Consider the following 21,368-nt stretch of genomic DNA (forward strand, 5'->3'; position numbering starts at 1 on the left):
TTAACCAGATATTTATTCTGGATGGCATTGTCTTGGCCTCCAGTAACACTGTGAGTAATCGTCATTTTTGACAAAGATATGTCCTACAGTTAAATAAAAATTCAATTTAAAATCTATCTTCTCACATACAGGGTCTTGAATAATCAGGCCCCATCTTATCTTAGAGACCTCATAGTACCGGACCACCCCAATAGAGCACTTCGCTCTCAGAATGCTGGCTTAGCCTTCAGCTTTCAAGCCCCTCTTCTGTGGGACCAGCTCCCAATTTGGATTCAGGAAATAGACAGTCTCTCTATTTTTAAGATTACGATTAAAACTTTCCTTTTTGATAAAGCTTATAGTTAGGGCTGACCCTGAGCCCTCCCTTAGTTATGCTGCTATATGCCTAGGCTGCTGGGGGAGTTCCCATGATGCACTGAGTGTTTCTTCTTCACTCACCTCTTTTCACTCTCTGTGTGTTTATATATCACCCTGCATTTAATCATTAATTATTATTAATCTCTGGATCTCTTCTACAGTGTGTCTTTTGTCCTGTCTCTCTCCCCTCACCCCAAACCAGTTACGGCCGATGGCTGCCCCTCCCTGAGCCTGGTTCTGTCATTGTAGGTTCTCTACCTCACAATATAAAGCACCTTGAGGTGATTTGTTTTTGGTGCTATATAAATAAAACTGAACTGAACTGAATGCCCTAAAAAATATTGTATTTGGCGGGTCAACACTCAGTGTCAGAATAAAGTCACTGAAATTAAATGTGTCAAAGTGAAAACTTTCAGCCCTGATCCTGTACTGATAAACCTTAACATCCAGCATATTAGATATCTGGCACAGCCGTATGTGTGACAGTCATTTACTGTAGCAGCAGTAAGCATATGTGCATATTGAACTTTAGCAAATAGTGGGCCTTGTTAAACAGTGATACCTGCAACTGATGCAAAAGAAAAAAAAAATCAATATTTCCAATCTTTCGATTCTGATCGGAAGAATCCACAAACACCTTCCAGTTATGACAGCACACGTATCACTTCCGATCATGATGACACAGTAGCGCATTAAAGCATCTCCCCAACTTTCTGTTTGACAGGATGAGCTGCGGTTGTTTGATCTTAACACCGAAAGACCACCTGTCATCACGCATGAACGGCACCTTTCCTTCATGAGCAAATGGTTGGTTCATCTATTCAGTCAACAGGCCCTGTGTGTAATGGGTGTGTCTAATAGGTTTAGAGTAACCGGTGGGACTGTTACTCTAAGAGTGGGGAAAATGACCCACCTATGTAGCTCCGCTTTCAATATATAAGGCTGCATAGTGAGAGAGGGTGGTTAGCTACAGACACCAGCAACAAGCAGTGGAACTAACAGCTGTTGTTTGAAAAGAAAGAAGAAAAGGTGAGTTTGCCTACTACTTTGCCTTAAACCATTCAAGCCATTGAGTCTTTGTTTGTTTGTTTTGTTTAATTTCATTTTTTGTGTTGTCCCCTGTTACAGGTTACAACCATGAAAAGCATTCACTCCCTGGCTGGCATCCTTCTGGTCCTCGGCTTTGTCCAGAGCAGCTGGCAGGTTCCTGTGCATGACGACAGCCTAAGGTACAATGAAAGACTTATTTAACATAAAGCTATTTTAGTACCCCTGTATTACAAAAACCACAAGTTCAGTTTAGGGAGGGGAAAGAGAAGAGGAGAGAGACAGGACAGGAAACTATGGGACAGAAAGTCAGAGTTTAATAATTGCAAATCATTAAATATAGAAGTGGTGTATTATCACACATGGAGCAAGAAACACTCAATGTTTCATGTGAAGCTTCCTAGTCCTAAGTCTATTATAGAATAACTAAGGGATGGTTCAGGGTCATCCAATCCAGCCCTAACTATAAGTTTTATCAAAAGGAAAGTTTTAAGCCTAATCTTAAAAGTAGAGAGTGTCTATCTCCTGAATCCACACTGGGATCTGGTTCCATAGTAGAGGGGCCTGAAAGCTGAAGGCAGCCTTCATATTAACGTCTCCTGATCAGGAAGAATTCACTGACCATGTCCATGTCACAGGCTGAAATATATATATATATATATATATATATATATATATATATATATATATATATATATATATATATATATATATATATATATATATATATATAGGTGAACATTTTTTTCTGGATCCATGTTGTTTTTGATTTTGTGTATTAGACATATAATTCTTAGTGAAACAAGTGATACATAATGCAGGATTTAAAGAGAAGGACAAAGGATATGCGTACTGCATGAAAACATCTTTCTTTTAATTCTCATTTTCTACTCTATTAGTGTGACATTCTTAATGACGATTAGAGTTTTCAGCCACTGCTGTTAAGACATAACAAACTGGGCATCACCAATATAATACTCATAAATTTTATACTTTGAAATTATTTAGTTAATTTAAAAAAAATTCATATGAAAAATATAGAGGATTTATATTCTAAATCTGGAAAATAACGCACCACAGTCTTCATGCTAGATGTGAATCTTTGAATCTGTAGATGCCATGGAAATGCTTCACTGGTACCTACTTTGTTCTCCCTGCTGCAGTTTTGAGGCAGACGACACATTAACCGACGAGCCTGTGGAGCTGCTGAGCATGAAGAGACACTCAGAGGGAACTTTCTCGAATGACTACAGCAAATATCTGGAGGACAGGAAGGCACAGGACTTTGTTCGGTGGCTGATGAACAACAAGAGGAGTGGGTGAGTGTGAAAACACTCATGACAACAGAAAGCTCTGGCTCAGAGCACTAGAACTGAGCTTTTGAAGTGGCTAAGAGTACTAGTTGAGTAGTGTTCAATTCCATAAGCAAAACACAATGTGATCCAACATAATGCTTAAAGTAAAGTAGTGTAGGTATGAAAGAAAATCCCACCTGTGTTTGAGATATTATCATGTGATATAATGCTGATGCATCAATGTGTAAGCAGTGTACCATTTACTTTATATACACTTTGGTTCTCAAACTAGAGCCTGGCCCCCTCCAAAGGTCAGGAGATAAATCGTAAGAATATTGTTACAATTGTAGTATTAAAAAATATATATGTATAAAGTGTTATGTGTCTGTGTTTTTTTAGTGCTGCCGAGAAGCGCCATGCAGACGGCACTTTCACCAGCGATGTAAGCTCCTACCTGAAGGACCAGGCAATCAAAGACTTTGTTGCCAAGCTCAAGTCTGGACAAGTCCGAAGAGAGTAGGCTGTCCCCGCTTCCTTCTCGTCCATCTCCTCCTACAGTATCAAAACCCCCTAAAGCGGCCTGCCTGTGTCTGATTCCACCGTGATGATGACAGAAAATGAGAGAACTTGAGCTAATCTGCTGATTCTTGTTGCTTCTTCATCCTCCCCCCCCCCCCCCCCCCCCCCCTCCTTTGCTTTTTTTTCTTAGCATTCCTTGTGATTGTGCTAAAATAAATCACATGAACTTTTCCACTGTGTTGATCATATCTTACCACACTGTACAATGAGACATCAAACATGCAAACAGACGATGATGCAATCTTGATGTGATTACATTAAAACACTCTCTTCCGTTATGATGAAAATAATCAAAAGGAAAAACTGATGATTGTTCCGGTACGGATCAAATATTACAGCTGAATTGGCAGGTTTCCACATTGTGGGGTTACTGATCTTTATGGGGCAGTGTTTAAATTGTTTGCCTGTGTACATACTCAGATCTGAAATGGAAAGGCGGGGTGAAACATTCAACAAGAGGCATGTAGATGGAAGCTTCACCAGTGATGTGAACAAGGTGCTGGATTCCATCGCTGCCAAGGAATATTTACTCTGGGTCATGACTTCCAAGTCTTCAGGGGAAAGGTAACATCAATTCATCATGGCTGATTTGATAAATGCTGGAGGTTAGAGGTCTGTTTTTACTGGCTGAGCACTGGCATGACTGTGATTTTTCTTCTTTGCAGTAAGAAAAGACAAGCAGATGAATGAGAGTCTGGTCAAGGGCTCCCCCTGCATGCTGCAAACAAAGCCATATACGGGAGGAATAGGAAGCCATACTGCTTTGCATGATGTAACGCCAAAACAATATTTAAGTTTTTGTTTTGTTTTGTTTTTAATTTATTGTGAATGTAATGCAAAGACACAAAACTTCTTCCACAGAATTTACAGGACACCAGAGAAGAAATGAGATTTTCTATGAATTTAAATTATTTTCTATATTTTTAGCATGAAAACAAGAACACAAAAAAGCTCAATCTCAGGTAGACCTATGGAAAGCAAGTGTAATTTATGATTGTCATTGAATATTAATAATCTGCTCTGCAAAATAAAGTTTTTCAGTCATAGTTGGTTTGCAGCTTTAGTCCTATTTGATATTGCAAACATAGGTGTCACAGATGAGCTTCATAGAAAATGGATTAGATTGCATTGAGGTAGATTGCATTATGTGGTTGTGGAAGTATCCAGATTCATCTGTATTTATAGATTAGTTCAGTAAAACTGTGTAAGTACAATTAGATAACACTTAAAAGTATTAAAATATTAAAATTAATTGTAATTATGAGCTCATATAAGCTGCTATTTTGTACCCACTTCAAAATCTTAATATGTAAAGATGTAAAAAGTTAATTATGTTTGAGAAAACTTTTGTGAGAAACATTAACTTAAGTATCAAGAGACGAGTGGTTAACACGCTGGATCCCCAGTTTGTGCTGGTCCCAAGCCCAGATAAATGGGAGGGTTGTATCAGGAAGCATTAGCTCTGGCTAATGCATCAGACTGGGGAAGAAATCTGATTTAAGCCACGTTAAATGGTTGCTATGGTTGTTGGTGCCAGACAGGCTGGTCTAAGTGTTTCAGAAACTGAGAAAAAAAAAACGGGGTTTTCCCACACAACAATTTCCAGGGTTTACAGAGAATGGTCCAAAAAAGAGAAAATATCTCTCAGTAACTCTTGGTGAAAACACCCACCAAAATTGGACTACAGAAGACTGGGAAAAAAAAAAAAAAAAAAAAACATTTGCTGGTCTGATCAGTCTTGATTTCTGCTGCAACGTTCAGATGGTAGGGTCCAAATTTGGTGTTAACATGAAAGCATGGATCCATCCTGTCTTGTTCAGGCAGGCGGTGGTGTTGATGGTGTGGGGGATATGTTCCACACTTTGGGTCTTTTATTACAAATGAGCTTACCTGAGTATTGTTGCTGACCATGGCCATCCCTTTATGTACCCACTGTACCTATCTTCTAATGGCTGCCTCCAGCAGGATGGCACATAATGCCACAAACCTCAAATAATCTCAAACTGGTTTCTGGAACATGACACTGAGTTCACTGTACTCAAATGGCATCCACACTCAGCAGATCTCAATCCAGTACAGCAACTTTGGGATGTGATGGAATAGGATGTGCAGCCAACACATCTGCAGCAACTGTGTGATGCCATCGTGTCAGTATGGACCAAACGTTTTCCAGCACCTTGTTGAAGCTGTGCTACAAAGAATTAAGGTCATTCTGAAGGTAAAAGGGGGCCCAACCCAGTCCTAGGAAGGTGTACCTAACAAAGTGGTTGGTGAGTGTGCTGCTCGTGTTATGGAAGGTCTTGCTAAGGCAGTGTTTCTCAAACTGTGGGGTCATGACACGTGGGGAGCAAACGACCTGGGTGGAAAAGTCAAGCAGAACAGATGTTGAACATCAGATTAATTCTCACAGTGGAACAAGGAAGTGTTAGCATGTGCGTTAGCACAGTGACTAGTGAAACTCTCCACATTGAGCCGTTGTGCCTCCAATTCACCACCGAGGGGCCACCAAAATGTCCTTGAGTTACTGCTCACTGACCTTTGACATCCATGTTGGCAAGGAGTGAGAAAAAAATAAATCCACAGCATTCCTGCAGTTTAATGTCTTTATTTGCACTCTCTCTCTCTCTTTCTCATTCTCATGAAACAAATTACAAGTGAAGAATGAGCTGATTGTTATTTATACAGGTGGCTTAAATTATCTAACAGAAAGTATACAGCTAGTACTACCAAATTTAAGGCAGAATTCCACACAGAAGTGGTCAATGATACCAATATAATTTTGACCCATTATTAGTTTCTCTAATCAACTAAGAACCATCAGTTAGACAATGGGAAAATAACATCTACAAGAAAAATCAGAATTCAACACTGACTTAATGCTAGTAATATATAAGTTACATTTTACATGGATAAAATATTCTATGTATTATACATTGTTTAGACTCTTTACTGTTATTACATGTTGCCCTTCCCAGAAAAAGGTATTATTGCATTTCTAGAACCATGGTCCTGCAGCAAGACAGTCAGTGTTTCTCCGGCATGCAGGTGTTTTTTTTTTTATTTTTTAAAGAAACAATTAGCTTCAGATGTAACACACTGAGGGTCGTTTGGAGAGGAGATCACATGTCCATGGATGACACTTACTGACAGGATGGCAAAGAGTACGCAAGTGGAAAACATGGAGCTTTCTGTACAGTTACTCAAAAGTTCAGCATTGTCCAATTTGAGGCAAAAGCCAAGGCCAAATAGCAAGACAGTAAAAAGTTCCCAAACTATACTACCATGCTAGCTTGAAAACATGATTTTGCAAAAAAGCCCCCCCCCCAAAAAAATCTCACTGAAAGAAATGAGAAAATACTTTTATTTTATTTTTTTGTTTGTTTCTGAGAGTTAGATCAAAGGATGGATGACTGTTCCTGTGAGCAATTAATATGACGCAATTGCTAGCAAGGAATAGTAAAACCAAAAGTGTTGTTTTTACACTTTAATTTATATACAAATTAAGAAGTAAGATGCAAAATGTGAGTTAGCAATCTTTTTTTTTTGTTTTTTGGTTATTTTTTAAACAGAACCATGATAACTGTTTCATTATTTTCACTATCTATGCTAAGCTAAGTCAACTAGATGCTGGATTTAGCTTCATATTTAGGTCAGTCCCTTCATCCGACTCTCAGCAACAAAGCTAATTCTAAGTCAAACTATTTCTTTAAGTTTCTGGGGAAATGCTTTTTGCTAGAGGAGAGAAATTTATATGTGAAACAGCAATGGAAAAGATATGAGTGGTCACCGTCACAAAAACATTAAGATATATATCATATATAAAATGTATATTTAATACTTCCAAAAAAATTACTTTTTGCTATATAGCCAACTCTTTTAGATACCAGTACTATAGATTAAATTGGCAAATATCTACTTTTTCAGTCTATTGTATTGTGAGGCGCTAGATACAATAGCAGCATTAAATGCTCCACATAGAATCAATTATTTTGTGGTTTGCTGTAGCCTTGTTAAAAGGACAACATGTAGTTGTTGGAAAAATATAAAAACATACAAAATACAAATAAAATAAAGTTTAAAAATTGTTTAAAATTGTTCCTAAATTGGCCCATAGACACAGCAGTTACTGTAGGTGTCATGATTCTGGCATCCTTCTGTTGCTGGTATCACCAAATACTGATATACACAGAAAAAAGAACACAGGCGTGTCTCACTTTCCTCTCGTTAATACAGTTTCTAATAAATATTCTTTGTTTTACACGACTTACACAAAGACTTACATGACAAAAAAACACAGTGTAGCACAGTACAAAGGTGGCTGAGTGTGGCACGGTATACTTGTTTGTTGATTTACTGGTTGACAGCACAGTGGTTTTGCCAGTATGTGTCATCACAAACTTGTCTCCCTGTCCAAGCTCTTGTCATGCCTCCGCCGTTTGTGACGCTTTTCGCTGCTTCTGGAACTGCACGGGGGGGGGGGGGGGGGAATTTAAACCAAATAAAAAATATTACAAAGAGTTAAAAGTGTAAAAGAGAATTTCACTGCCATGCATGCATGCATGCAAATTTCTCTCATACAGTTTTATAGCAGTCTACTCCAACCTCTCAATATCTTTCAAATACAGTGACTAGTAAATGAGACACACTGCTATTAATTTACAACTAATACAGCATGCCAGGGCCACATTTGGCATCAACAAAACAGGAGTGAATAACATGCACACCTAAGCCATGCTGTCAATCCAATTCAACAGCCATTATTCCATCACCCGAATCAGAACTTGCTGGGTACATTCATCGTGCAACAATAAGTATTAACAACATTTAGGATGAGACTCTCCATGCCAAAGGGGCCACCTCAGAACTGCTTACCTTTGGGATATCAGCTTCTGAGAGGTTAGGAAGGGGAGCTTAGGGGTGGGATGAAATGAGAAAGGCAGGCAGGAAATTCTATGTTAGTCTGCTCAGTGGGAAATCTGCAAGGGCAGGACTGCTCCTAAACAAACACACTAGCTTGTCAGCTTCTTGGGAAAAGTAAATATTCCTTAAAAATAAACACCTGCCACTGCTGCTTTCCCAAACCTTTTGAGATTTGAAACTTGTAGGAGCCTACTTAGGATCTTGATCAATACGTTGTATTTGTTCTCTGCTGTATGGGAGAACTGGAAATCTGAGTAATGTAAATACGTGGCTAACCTTTTAGCGCTTGGTTCCTTCTTAGCACTCTCAGCAGGGTTGACACTCTTCCACACATTCCCAAAAGACCCTTTGGACATTTCATCAGTGATGTTTACTGTGGCTGGGTCACTCCTTCAAAGACGCATTGCAGAAAATAAAACATAATTTCACTGACTGTATGAGCTTTTCTCAAATGTAGCATAAGCATATACACAATAGGTATGTCTGCACTCGCTAAAGATGGTGCTATGAATAAGGTCACATAGAGTATATCCACAATACTGGTAACAGCTTAGGTAAAACATACGTCCACTCATTATTTTATCAGAGCAAAACAGAGAATTTGGAGACTGATTTATATAAATAAAAAAGCATAACCAAAATGCAGGCCGCAAGTTGGTAATTTGCTCTGTTCTTGCTGTGCTTCATCATTAAAAACCTGGATTAAGGAAAGACACTTCATCTTTCTTTTGTCTAGAGAAAGGTTATATGACAGGAAATAATACTGACCCCAAAACATTATTTATTGAATAGGATATGATTAACAAACAACAATTTTGTGCAAATTATTCCTTGGATGGCATTAACCCTCTGAGGGCTAACTCATCCCAGACTCCATCACTAGCTTTAGACCCTTAACCCTACGTATTTGCATGGCTTGGTTTGAAACTATCCATGTACAAACTCTGCACGCGCTTATCCAAAAGACTTACTTATAGTGTCCCTCAAGTGGCACTTGTACAATGCCTTCCTCCTCTGCAATAATACTGTGTTCCTCCTGCGGGAAGAAAAAAATCTGCTGTAGTGGCAGAAATGTGAAGACATAAAAGTTCTTCTAAACAGTGGTCTGTTACCACACCTCTTGTGCAGCATCCTCTAGTTTCTTCTTTTTCCACTCTGGCATCAGGTCATCCAGCCAGCTCAGGTCTCTCTTGGTGAAAATAAAGTCCAGCAACTTGCGAATAAACACTAGGGCCAAGACCTGGAGCAGCAGAAATAAACTGACATCAAGGAGTCATATTCATTAGATGCGCAAATATATGCATACATAAACACACTTAGGTTACCATCATGGGGAAAACAATGGCAGCTTTGGAGGTCTTGATGATCCAGAGGAGGACCAAGCAGCTGAGCTGGATGATAGTAAAGAGATGGACCTTCCTCAGAGGGACATGACGAAGGTAGATAAAGTCTGGCTGATGTTTGGCGGGCATGCCAAACAGTTTCAGACGGTCAAAGAACTGCACAGATACAAACAAAGGATAATTAAGAATTTCCCCTGAAAGTGTTTCTGGATTATTTGTTCTAAAAAGAAAAAAAATAGCAGGTCCACATTTCAGCTTACCTGAATGCCTCTGAGCGAGGAAGCCCCCATGTAAAGAAAGACTCCATATAACACAGGCATGGGAATAAACTGGACACAGACAGAAAAGCATTTCCAAGATAAGCTAAAGTTTAGTTCAAAATGAATCTGTAGCCCCTTGGCCCATCCATAACAGTCACTATTCCCCTTCAGCTGAATTCAACCTACATGCTTTTACAGCACAGTCAGTGACCCCAAATCACGGCCATGTGGGCCTACAGTGGGTAGATGTGGTTGAACAGTGGGGCTGTGTTGGCAGGGCAAACCCACACTTACCCCATGTGAGCCCCAAGTGGGAGTGCTCACACAAGGCTAACAACAGTTTTGCCCTTTGGGTTTTCCATGGCAAGCCCTCTGTGAGCTTGCCCACAGAAAACCCACGTGGGACCCATGTACCTGTAGGCTAGCTGATGAGGGGCCCATAGCAATTTTGCCCTTTTGGGTCCCCTTGAGAGACATTCACCCTTTTTTTTTTGCACTTTGCAATTCTGGCTACATTTCTCATGAGCATACTATGGATATATGGGTGTAATTAGTTACCAATTCATCATGTGGTTTCAAGTAGGTGGCCCAGTACATACAGTCGGTTATAATTAGACAGAACTGCCTCAGGCAGTATTGTTTTAAATGAATATCTTAGCAATACAGTTTTAAATGTGCATTTTAAGTCTGTTTTGTGGGCATATGGGACAAATACAACTGTTCACAAAAGTGATGGCATAAATGTACTTTTGTTTTGGTGCAGACTCTACAAGGAACCAGTAATTCTCAAAAAATCTAGTAATGAAAACAAGCTTAACACCAAAGCTCCAGATAAATAGATAGTTCAGCAATAGTCTGCCAGGCTTTTTAAATAGCAAGGACTTTTTCCAAATGTCTTCTTTGCAAGCCTTTGTTCTATAAATCTAAGGATTTATGTTTAGGTTTTATAGTCTTCTGTTAGTGGTTTGGAAGGGCTTAACAAAATTATTGCTGGAGAATTATTGCTTTAGACCATGTTTTAAAAAAGAAACTCTGGCTCCTATGAAGTAAAATATAAATAAATGAGCAGTGGCGCAAGACTTTCGCACAGTACTGTAATTTGGTGCTAGATCTTTCTCTCACATTTGATCACATTTTTTTCATCAGTTTTTGGCACCTCAAGATACCCTCAATGTGATTTTTTTTCAAGAAACACTCATTTTTAATATTTTTATAAGTATTAAGAACTAATAGTGAAAATGAGAGGCTTCTGTTTATCCCCTACCTTCAGCATGGAGGTCATGAAGACAGAGCATCCCATCAGGGTAAAGATCATGAGGCCAGTGAAGCGCTGCTCTCGAATGCCCAGGAACTTGGGCTGCTCTCCAGGGGCTGAGCACTCGGATTCCAGCTTCAGGCTATTCACGTGGGAGATGGAGAGCACAGTGGCTGCTACGAACCATGGCAAGCCCATTACTGAGCACACACCAAGCATCACCCCGACCACAAACAGATCCAGGTGATAGCCACAACCTTTCTGTAAGGGCAGGATGAAGGACACTGGGATTTAGATATTTAGATTTAGGTTGTAGCGCAACAGTTGAGGTAACCCTGGGGCTTCTAGGAATTCATCACATAGGCCACAATTAAAATAGCTTCTCTATATCAGTGTGAGCAGCTGAATTAATGAAATACCTTTAGTTTGTGTTCCTTCCTGTTGATGATAACGGCTGTGATCTGCTGGTCCATAAAGATGAGAATGGTGCAGAGCAGAGAAGGAATGAAGGTGATGATCGTGGTCCACCAGGGGTTGGGCCCCACAGGGTTTATAAGCCAGCCACGGTCATCCCTGGTTGGCTAAGAAAAGACAGCAAAAAGAATATTTGATTTAAAAAAATAATTAAATATAAATAATTAATGAAAACAATTCTGTGCCTTCGTTCCTCCCCTCTGGTGAAGCCGATGGTGGATCAGTGCTATTTGTCTGTCTGCAAGATTTGTGCAATAACTACATGCTGAAGCATAAACAAAAGTAAGATATCTTGATGTGTATATAGATCACTTTAATTAAAACATAAAAACAGGGCAGTGGACTTGGTTAGATAATAGATTTTAATGTAAACAGCAACTTTGACATGTAAGATTCATATGGACTTACTTTGAACTTATTGGGGACCTGTAATTTAGGTGAGGGGATCCCCACAGCATAATCGATGAACACCATACTGAGGATGGTGATGAAGACGGCAAAGTCGCTGATGATGGACCGCACCTACAGGAAACAAAGACACACTCTTCAGACAGAAGTATGCTACAAGGACTAAGATCTGCACAACTTGCATTACTGTGCAAGTTTGTAACTGCTTTACTCATTTAAACTACTCTGAACAGGTAATAAATCTTTTTTTATTTTTTTACTTTTCAATTTTTTTCCTGTCTTTTTTTAAAATAGTTTGTTTGGCCATTGTTTTGGGATTTTTTGGTGATTTCTTTTTACTGAATCTTTGATGTATTAGATTTAATACATTCTTTGTCATGTCTACTCTGATTAGACCAGTCGGACAGAGGCCTCATTGAAGAGCAAGAATTGTTTGTCCTATTTTTGTGTTTCATTTGAGTCAGTATTCCAATACATTACATCATATTACAAGGAGCTTATTAATCCCTTAAGACCCTCGCCACTTTTAAAATCTCTAAGAGATTTCCTTAGCGTCACTGAGTAATAAGTCTACAAAAGCCAATATGAGTTGAATTAAATTAGAGAGTAAATAGTGCCATTACACCAATGAGTCAGTGAAGTAATTTATCTAAGTAATTTCTTGTTATAATAAAATTAGTAAAATAAATTAATTTCTTTTATATGCATTCAGTCAAGATTACTATTCAGTGTTTGTTTATATTCTCTTTTTACTTTGGTTCAGCAATTTCTTATGTTTTTTGTTGTTGATTTGATGGTTGACTGCTTGATCCTTTGGATTGGTTGATTTTCTTCTTAACGTGCGTGTATGACAATGTTGTTTTCTCATTTCCATTTGCAAACAATCCAGTCTTAGTTGTTCTCATTTTGTTTCATGACATTTATTGGACAAGGGGTCAGTTTTGGGGCTTGTTTTGTTGAATTAGCTGGGAGCTATCAGCACAGTGTCCAGATCTTTCACCTGATTTTTTTGGCCTCGATGTACTGTTCTTCATCCAGACTACAGTGTAGCATCAATCACCACAAGGTGGCGCCAGGACACTACAGATTAGTGTGGCAGCATCAGGCCACACACGCTCATGAGCGTCATCCCAATGATGAATCATAGAAATTGTACAGACTGCCCACAAAGACTGCAGAATTTTTGCTGTGTCTAACACAACCAACTGACGGCAGCACAAGTTACCAATTACAAACATTTCAGATGAGTTGGTTAAACATATGTACCTTTGTGGGGAAGTAGCGGCTTGTCTTGAACTCCTTGAGAAAGGCAGACATAAAGACAGTGGAGAAGAACAGGACCACGCACCAGAAGAGGACGTCAGGAATGTAGGGGCCATGGGAACCACAGGCGCTGCCCTCAAACTCTCCGTGCAACATCTCGCACTCCTACTGGCCCCAGAGGACACAGTGATGATGATGATGATGATGATGATGATGATGATGAAGAAGAAGAAGGTGGAAAGCAGGGATAATGATGCCAATAAAAATTATTAGAGCAACAGTGGGGATGATGGTGATGATGGATGTCAGTGTCAGTGATGAATTAGAGAATTCTGACTACCAAGAATGAGGCACATTCACCACTCATTTTCTTTACTATCTCTCTAGTGCATGATTCATTTATTTGCATACAGCAGGGGCCTCACCTGACTTCTACATCTAACATGTGTAGGAGTGATGCAACACGCTGCCAACAGCATGACTGCTAAGTGGCACGAGTCCTCACACTGCATCTGCACCCTTATTCTGCACAGCTAGATCCTATGAAATCCTGCCCACGTGTTTCTAATCCCTGTATAGTCATATGACGTTTGATGGAGCAACGTGAGGGCTGAGTGCAACACAACACTGAGGACTGCAAGAGATATCCCCAGCTTTCTAGGCATTTTGTTTTGGTGCTAGATTTAATTGCTAAATGAGCAGTTTCTGTCCAGGCTTGGCCTTTCTTCTCCTTAGCATCAGGCATTATTTCAGGCAGTATCTGCAGATGTTTTGCTATAACTCCCTAAAGATGTCAAGCTGTGCTTACCTTGACCTCCAGCATGGTCCAGTTGACCTGAGAGGCTGTGATGTTTCTCTCTTCCCAGAAGTGCAGAGTCTCATTGCTGGGGTCCCTGGGCTCCACACAAGAACATCTATGGAGGACAGATAGATTTAGTTTTCTTGAGTAATAACAACAGATCAAGATAAATATATTGATATAAAATAAAATATCATCTGACAGGCACTTCCTGAATCTTTTAATATTTGTTGTCATTAAGTGACTACTAAATGTCTTCAGAGCAATTGTATAGAAATTTAAAAGAAAATGTGCATACACATACAATATATAATATCTATACCGATATTGTAGTGATTAGCTAACCAAAGCATCTAAATGGGAACTAAATGACAAATAGTCTACACTGTAAATGCATACAAATTCCATAATGTTGCTATAACCCATCCAATAAATATTTTAAGGCTGCAGATTGGATTTTGACCCTAACCCTACAGCGAGAGATGAGCAATATTTCTACCACAGCATCTTTTCTTTGGACTTGAAACCTCTAAAAGAACATAGTGTCTTTCAACCATATGGACTAAGGTCTAAACTCCTCTTTCCAAGGTAGTGCTTTCTAACTTCAGGAGTAGGGCTTGTAGTGCTTAATATTTCTAACAGGTCATCTACTTATGGTCAGTCTCCATAATAACTCATAATATTTCTCTCCTTACTTTAAGCCTAGTACTTAGTGAGTTTTGAATCAGTTTTGCGACTGCTGTTCCAGCGTTGACTCAGTGACCCAATTTGCAATTCATTAGGGGAGGCAGTGTCAAAGTATCCTTGGACAAGATCCTGAGCCTCAAACTGCCCAGCTGCATCCACCGATGTATGAGTGTCTGTAATCGAGAAAATGTGTCCGTTTTTGTTTCCTGTGAGCTTTTGTCTTCAATTGTCTTTTGTTATCAGCTTGTCAAATCATTTGTAAAGCAAACTACTCTAACCTCCATGAAAGTGTGACAGACAAGTTAAAGAGAAATTGGCTGTGCTTCATCTTTGACTGAACAGAAATAAATAATTCTTTATCTGATTTTAGATTGTTTCAACATAGCAACTTAAAAAAAAAAAAAAAAAAAAGCATTTGGATCAACAGCTCCAATTTAAGAGGATGAGTTAAATAGTAAAGATAAGATAATACCTTTTCCATGAAAAATATTTGTTACAGCTTAAAATGGCTCTGTACATATCCAAGAATGCAAACACAGATTAGCTCCTGCTGCACACCTGTTTGCCACTGGCCAGCAACTTCAGCATACCCAGTCACCTTTGACTTTGCTCAAAGACAGTAAAACTAGAATAATTTAAAAAAAATAAATTTAGCCATATTGAAAATAAAGTCTGAATAATCTAAAGCATATCATGCTTAGCTGAGTTTTTTAACTAAATGTGGCCATAATTTACAAAATGAATATCATGCCATATTAAAAGACCTGAAACTAGAAACTAAGAAATGTTTTAATGAGGCCAAAAATTAACTGAGAATTAGGGTTGTTTTCTCCACAGAATACAAACCAAACAGAATGCACAATAGCCCCTGTGATGTCATCAACTGTGCCAAATAACCTGCAGACAGCCGCCATATTGGATCGCCCCCACAGTAGTGTGAATGAATGAACAGCTGTACTTTTGCATGGTGCTATTTTTCCTACCTTAAAGCAATTTATTCAACTTGAAAGCCATCCATTCATTCGTTTCTCCTATAAAAAACCTGTTTTTTAATACAGTAAAACTTGAGTATAATAATATAATATAATAATAATACCTATTTAATAGGCAGGGTGATCAGTTTCAATGTATGCATGTTTTGCACACATGCCACATAATTAGCATGCTTTCATGACATAGAGTATCATTAAATTTTTAATATCTGTATTGAATATCAAACATTTTCATGATTTTCAATCAACCAATACAATAGGAACAAAAAAGAGAAACATCGGGCATTTTTATACACGTATTATATACCAAGGTTAATATCTGTACATGTAATTCTTATAAGTTTAAGCAAGTAAAGGCAGTAAATGAGGGATATGATGAGTTTATGGTACAGTATATACAAATGATTTGTTTTAATTGTAGAATTTAGCATGTCAATCAATCAATCAAGTCAGAGAGAGAGAGAGAGAGAAAAACATGCCAGCTGAAAAAGAAAATCATACATTAATTCATAAGGTTCAAAGTACACTCAGCTGATGTACTTGTGCAGCACATTCTTCAGTGACAGATCAGCTTTGCAGACATTAACAATCCACCTCAGACACCTGAAACATGAAGAAAAAATACAACCTCAGACTTTTAATGGCACATGGCAGTAAATGGCATTTATGGAATGTAAAGCAGATAGAAACTAAAGCATATTAGCAAGAGAAAAAATAGGCCTCATGAACGGAAAAATAATTAAAAATATCAAATGTGTTATAATTCATCACTTTGTGAGGAGACACCCTCCTCCAGCTCACAAAACTTGCACCAATCTGTCTCAGGGAATAACTAGTCTGTTTCAAAGACAGCTGTCCATGACACAGCCAAGTCAGAAAGTGGGTCAGTCACTCACTGTTTATGTTTTAATTGTGCAGAGAAGCTGGTCTCGTTCAGAGTCACTGAGTGCAGTTTTGCAAACGCATCAATTAGGTACGTTACAATAACTGCGTCTTCGGCCAGCAATGTTGTCCAAGCTCACCCTATTGCTTTTCAACATGAACGGTGCTGGCTGCTGATGGCACATTTGGACACCAATTTAAGGTACATGGATGCATATTTTTATGTTTGACCTTAAATCTGACTTGGTTCCATCATGTTTTCTTGATCATGAAGTAGTTTATTAATGCTCAGAATGCTCTGTTGTTAAAGCTGGAAATGTAACTTTATTATTTTTGCTTAGGCATCCAAATTTATCTTTTTCCATGCTTTTCCTATCTGCACAGGTTTCATAGGTATTTAGAAAGAATGAAATAATGTGTGTACTCACATGTCCTTGTCATTCTCTGGGTGAGGAAAGCAATGAAAACATTTAAGCCCATCCTTGGATTCAGATCCTTGCACTCCGGTTGCTGTAGGTAATGGCGCTACAGTAGCACCTGTTGGAGCGTTTATGTTGCCTGCTTGGCTTTGATTTCTCCATTTTTTATTCCTACATCAGAACACAGAATATTCTGTTGATCAGAGTAACACTGCCTGTGGGAGCGAAACAAGATGGCGACACATCTGGAAATGATGTCACACACAAACCAGCCCAAAGCGAGGTTATGCATTCTGTTTGGTTTATATTCTGTGGTTTTCTCTATACAGACGTCTAAACAGAAGACACCCCCTGATGGCCATTAGAAAGAATGTGGGTTTAAGGAACTTGTGAACTTCAGACCTGGAAACTCTGTCCATCTCTTATTTACAGTTTATGATCCCTTATGTTAAATAAACTTTCTTTCTGACTGAATGCTATGACAAGTTAGCCCCAGGCTACAACCTGAAAAAATAGGTTCCTAAGGTTTGCTATGTTTTCAGACTGTGTCCAAAGGTTGGTGCTCACTGACTGCTTGTTTCATACATAATATGTCTTAAAGAATACTGTGTGGACTTTGCAACATTTAATAAGCCAACAAACAAATAGATTAGTAATGAGAAAATAATGAACAGAAAACATTTTCAGTAAAGTAATCATTAGCTGCAGTCTTGAAACGCCACTTCTGAACTGTTGCATCATCAGCATGAAGTAACTTCTTCTGCTGACATTTTTCAAAATGAAATGTCAGCGTCCCCTGCTGTCCACTATACCAGAATAGAAACTCGCAGAAGGAGCTTTTGGCTTGACATAGCCACCAGCCAGCTTAAAACACGATGATCCATCCTGACACACACACACAACATGGGATTATTCATCATAAAGCACAACCCAGCTCTGAAAAAAATGAGCAGTGTGCCCGCCACAGCACTGCGCCATCTGCCATTTCTTGACGCAGCAAATGACTTGAGCTTGCGTAGGGAAGTTAAGTACATTGTGCAAGGGCTGTAACTAAAATGACAAGATCAGAAATGAGTCGAACATACGAGTACATTGTGAGCTTCTGGAGGTTGTTGTTCTTGTTGATGGGATAGTGCACCCCCAGGTGAAATAGCTTTTCCAGGGCCTCATAGATGAAGATAATGCAGATCAGAGCAGCAAAAGCTTCCTCAGTGAAGCGTGTGATGTAACAGACAAGCGAGCTGGCATCCGTGGCCACCAGCAATAGACAGAAGAAGGCCGTCCACAGGCCAATACAGGCCCTCAGGGAGAGGTAGGAGAGGCCATATTCCCTGAGAGACACAGAACAAACAGAAACACACAGCAGTGGTGGAAAACCAGGATACACAATTGGATCTCATTCCTCAAGGAATGCCATATCATAAAACACACACATCTATCAAATAAACAGGAATATTATCGTGGAACAACAGCAGAGCGATGAAGTGAATGACTTACTTGCAGAACTTAAAGAGGATCTTCTCAAAGACAAGAACAGGCCCTGTGCTGCCCAGTATGGTGAGAGGCTGACCAGCAAAAAGAGAGTAGGCTATTCCAGTCATGGAAGCCCCAAATAAGGACTCGATAGCACTCTGGAAACACACGCAAACACATGCTGCATTTGGAATGGTCTAGGTCATTTGGTTTTCCTTTAAATTAGCATCTAGTGTCATGCTGAAGAGTTTCATGCTGAAGAGAAATTTCAGTGAGCCTAAAAGTGTGAGGAACACCAAGGAGGTTAGGAAACCTAACCTCATACACCAGATGGTCTGCTACGCAGAACGCTGTGGGAAGTCATGCTTACAATTTTTTTTGTGGCGTGATTATAAAGGTTCCAGGAAAAAAAAATAACAATGATCTTACCACACGCCCCTCTGTAGCCTCACCCAGGAGTCCTCCAAAAGTGATCACGGGTGACATGCAGGCGCAGTAGAGGAAGAGAAATGAGGCCAGACACTGCAGACTGACAGCGTCTGTGTAGTCAGAAAGGTAGTGAGGAGCCTTTCTTTTGACATCCAAGATCAACCCACCAAACAACCTGTGGTGAAAAGGGGATTTCATAAGCATAAGGTACACTCAAGCTAATACGGAACTGTTGGAACATCTTTAGGAGCTCATAATCTTATAACATCATATCCATCAGTGGTAATATGTCAGTGAGTTTAAATTTGTTTGTCAGTATTATTTTTTACCTTGACTGAGTCATGTTGTATTCTATGTTACTGAGGTACTTCCTTCTTATTTGAGCTATCTGTTGTACTTTTATTGTATTTAGTTTTTAACAGCTGTAACCAAGGACAGCTTATCTTACTATACCCTCAGAAGAACATCAATATATGCCTTTTGCACTAAGCTATTCAGAGCCCCCCCCCCCCCCCCCCCCCCCCCCCCCCCCCCCCCCCCCCCCCCCCCCACACACACACACACACACACACACACACTAAAACGACCTTACTTCTGTGATATCTGTCATTCATGAGTGTGTCAACTCGTTCATCCATATTTGTTTAACTCTCACCCACAGTGAGCAGGCTCTCCGGCTGCAGCACACTGGGACAGTGTGGAACAAAGCTAGAGGTGGTTGGTATGGCAAGTGGGCGGGCTGTTCTTATTTCATTCTGAGCAGTAGGCAGCCAGATAGCTGAGCCTGGGTGTCCAGCCAACCTTAGTTGGGATAAGAGCCTGTAGAACAGCTCAGCAGCAGCACATCACGCACTCCTAGTAAACCACAGATATACACCAAACAGTCCAGCACCACTGCGCGATCGCTTCATTCTTTCAAGCTTGGCTTTAAGAATCCCCTTGTAGTCAGCAGGGAATATTTCTGGGGCAATGGCAAAATTATATTTTTATCTTTAATCCCTTCTTTAAATGTTATCTAATCTCAATATCTTTTAAAGGACATATAAAAGTAACAATTAAATACACAATTTGTAATCTTATCCTCACATTTCTAGGTGTTCATTGCGGTTCATTACTTTTTTACAGGTTATTAATAAAAAGAGCCCTTAGCTGATATGCTAAGTGCTCACGTGGACAATGACAGCATGACCTGGAGAGGCGTGATTGGGAGGAATGACCTGCCCAACCTGCTGTTGGACTTTCATGCTAACCACAGTTTGTCCTTAACAGGCAACCAATGAAGAGAGGCCTGTAAGGGTGGCTGTGGCTCAGGAGGTAGAGCAGGTCATCTACTAATTGGAAGGTTGGTGGTTCAATTCCTGGTTGCTCCTGTCTGCGTGCCAAAGTATCCTTGGGCATATCTAACACCATGTATGGCATCCATAAGTGAACCAGGACATCCTAGGCTGAAGATCAAGGCCTGGCGTACCTAAACAAATTCTGAAGGTGAGCTGGGACTTTTGGTCAATCTGAAAGTGATTCTGGCAGTGTGTCAGACAATTCAGGAGGTGGAAGCAGCTTCCAGTCTACACTGTATGGATATGGAGCTGACCTCAATTGAGGACATAGTTGGGTGATAGAAGGATTACATCTCCTCAATCCCAATGACATGCCTTCCGTAGTGGAAGCAGAGTCTAGGGATGAGGGTCACTAAGGTAGTTAATCAGTTCCTTAGTGGCAGAGCTCCTGGAGTGGATGAGATTTGCCCTGAGTTTCTCAAGGCTCTGGATGTTGTGGGCCTGTCATGGCTGTATCTCGGGATCTTGCTCTCAAGTGAAGAGAGAGTGGAGCAGGAGATTGACAGTTGGATTGGTGTGGCATCAGCAGTGACGCAGACTCTTTACTGGCATGTTGTGGTGGAGAGAGCGGAGAGTGAAATCGAAGCTGTCGATTTACTGGTCAATCCACGTTCCTACCCTCACCTATTTTTAAGACATTCCCACCCTCACCTATTAGGCTTAAAACTTTGCTTTATGATAAGGCTTATAGTTAGGGCTGGATCAGGTGACCCTGAACCACCCCTTAGGTATGCTGCTATAGGCCTAGGCTGCTAGGATGGGGGGGTCAAATGATGAATTGAGTGGTTCTTCCTATTCACCTCTTTTTACTTTGTTTATACATCATTCTGCATTTAATCATTAGTTATTGATGACCCCCCCTCCCTGAGCCTGGTTCTGCTGGAGGTTTCTTCCTGTTAAAAGGGAGTTTTTCCTTCCCGCTGTCACCAAGTGCTGCTCATAGTCATTTTGATTGTTGGGTTTTCTCTGTAATTATTGTAGGGTCTTTACCTTACAATATAAAGCACCTTGAGGTGACAGTTTGTTGTGATTTGGCGCTATATAAATAAAATTAAATTGAACTGAACTTATGGTCACAAGCTCTGGGTAGTGACCAAAAGAATGAGATCGCAGATATAAGCGGCAGAAATGAGTTTCCTATGAAGGGTG

The 21,368-nt window shown here is 39.8% G+C and overlaps 2 protein-coding genes across 5 annotated transcripts in view; one reads left to right on the top strand and one right to left on the bottom strand.

Moving 5' to 3' along the window:
- The first annotated feature begins 1,302 nt into the window (after nt 1-1,302).
- LOC115795851 (glucagon-1-like) lies at nt 1,303-4,059 on the top strand. The gene is made up of 6 exons (XM_030751973.1): nt 1,303-1,386; nt 1,486-1,586; nt 2,568-2,723; nt 3,099-3,215; nt 3,699-3,842; nt 3,944-4,059. The coding sequence occupies exons 2-6, from the start codon at nt 1,495-1,497 to the stop codon at nt 3,966-3,968; spliced, it is 534 nt and encodes a 177-aa protein (XP_030607833.1). The 5' UTR covers nt 1,303-1,386; nt 1,486-1,494; the 3' UTR covers nt 3,969-4,059.
- Nucleotides 4,060-5,876: 1,817 nt separating this feature from the next.
- Nucleotides 5,877-21,368, bottom strand: part of LOC115795826 (sodium-driven chloride bicarbonate exchanger-like) — a 63,766-nt gene continuing 48,274 nt past the window's right edge. For 2 of the 4 annotated variants that reach the window (XM_030751946.1, XM_030751939.1), the window contains exons 13-26: nt 18,883-19,057; nt 18,478-18,611; nt 18,066-18,311; nt 14,010-14,115; nt 13,205-13,366; nt 11,939-12,052; nt 11,476-11,637; nt 11,066-11,317; nt 9,802-9,870; nt 9,524-9,697; nt 9,316-9,438; nt 9,170-9,234; nt 8,475-8,588; nt 5,877-7,741 (exon numbers count right to left, since the gene is read on the bottom strand). In XM_030751946.1, the coding sequence (XP_030607806.1) occupies nt 7,669-7,741; nt 8,475-8,588; nt 9,170-9,234; nt 9,316-9,438; nt 9,524-9,697; nt 9,802-9,870; nt 11,066-11,317; nt 11,476-11,637; nt 11,939-12,052; nt 13,205-13,366; nt 14,010-14,115; nt 18,066-18,311; nt 18,478-18,611; nt 18,883-19,057 (1,969 nt within the window). In that variant the 3' untranslated portion in view covers nt 5,877-7,668. Of the gene's footprint in view, nt 7,742-8,150; nt 8,189-8,474; nt 8,589-9,169; nt 9,235-9,315; nt 9,439-9,523; nt 9,698-9,801; nt 9,871-11,065; nt 11,318-11,475; nt 11,638-11,938; nt 12,053-13,204; nt 13,367-14,009; nt 14,116-18,065; nt 18,312-18,477; nt 18,612-18,882; nt 19,058-21,368 lie in introns of all 4 variants that reach the window. The other 2 variants (XM_030751955.1, XM_030751963.1) reach the window with 2 other exon arrangements.

Source organism: Archocentrus centrarchus, chromosome 2, assembly GCF_007364275.1.
Source record: "Archocentrus centrarchus isolate MPI-CPG fArcCen1 chromosome 2, fArcCen1, whole genome shotgun sequence".
Taxonomy (NCBI): domain Eukaryota; kingdom Metazoa; phylum Chordata; class Actinopteri; order Cichliformes; family Cichlidae; genus Archocentrus; species Archocentrus centrarchus.

What these genes read in the sequence shown, in the direction of transcription:
- LOC115795851 (XM_030751973.1), top strand. Translation starts at nt 1,495, where the DNA reads ATGAAAAGCATTCACTCCCTGGCTGGCATCCTTCTGGTCCTCGGCTTT. An exon ending in GTGCATGACGACAGCCTAAG is followed by an intron (nt 1,587 to 2,567) that starts GTACAATGAAAG and finishes TCCCTGCTGCAG; the next exon opens with TTTTGAGGCAGACGACACAT. An exon ending in TCCAAGTCTTCAGGGGAAAG is followed by an intron (nt 3,843 to 3,943) that starts GTAACATCAATT and finishes TCTTCTTTGCAG; the next exon opens with TAAGAAAAGACAAGCAGATG.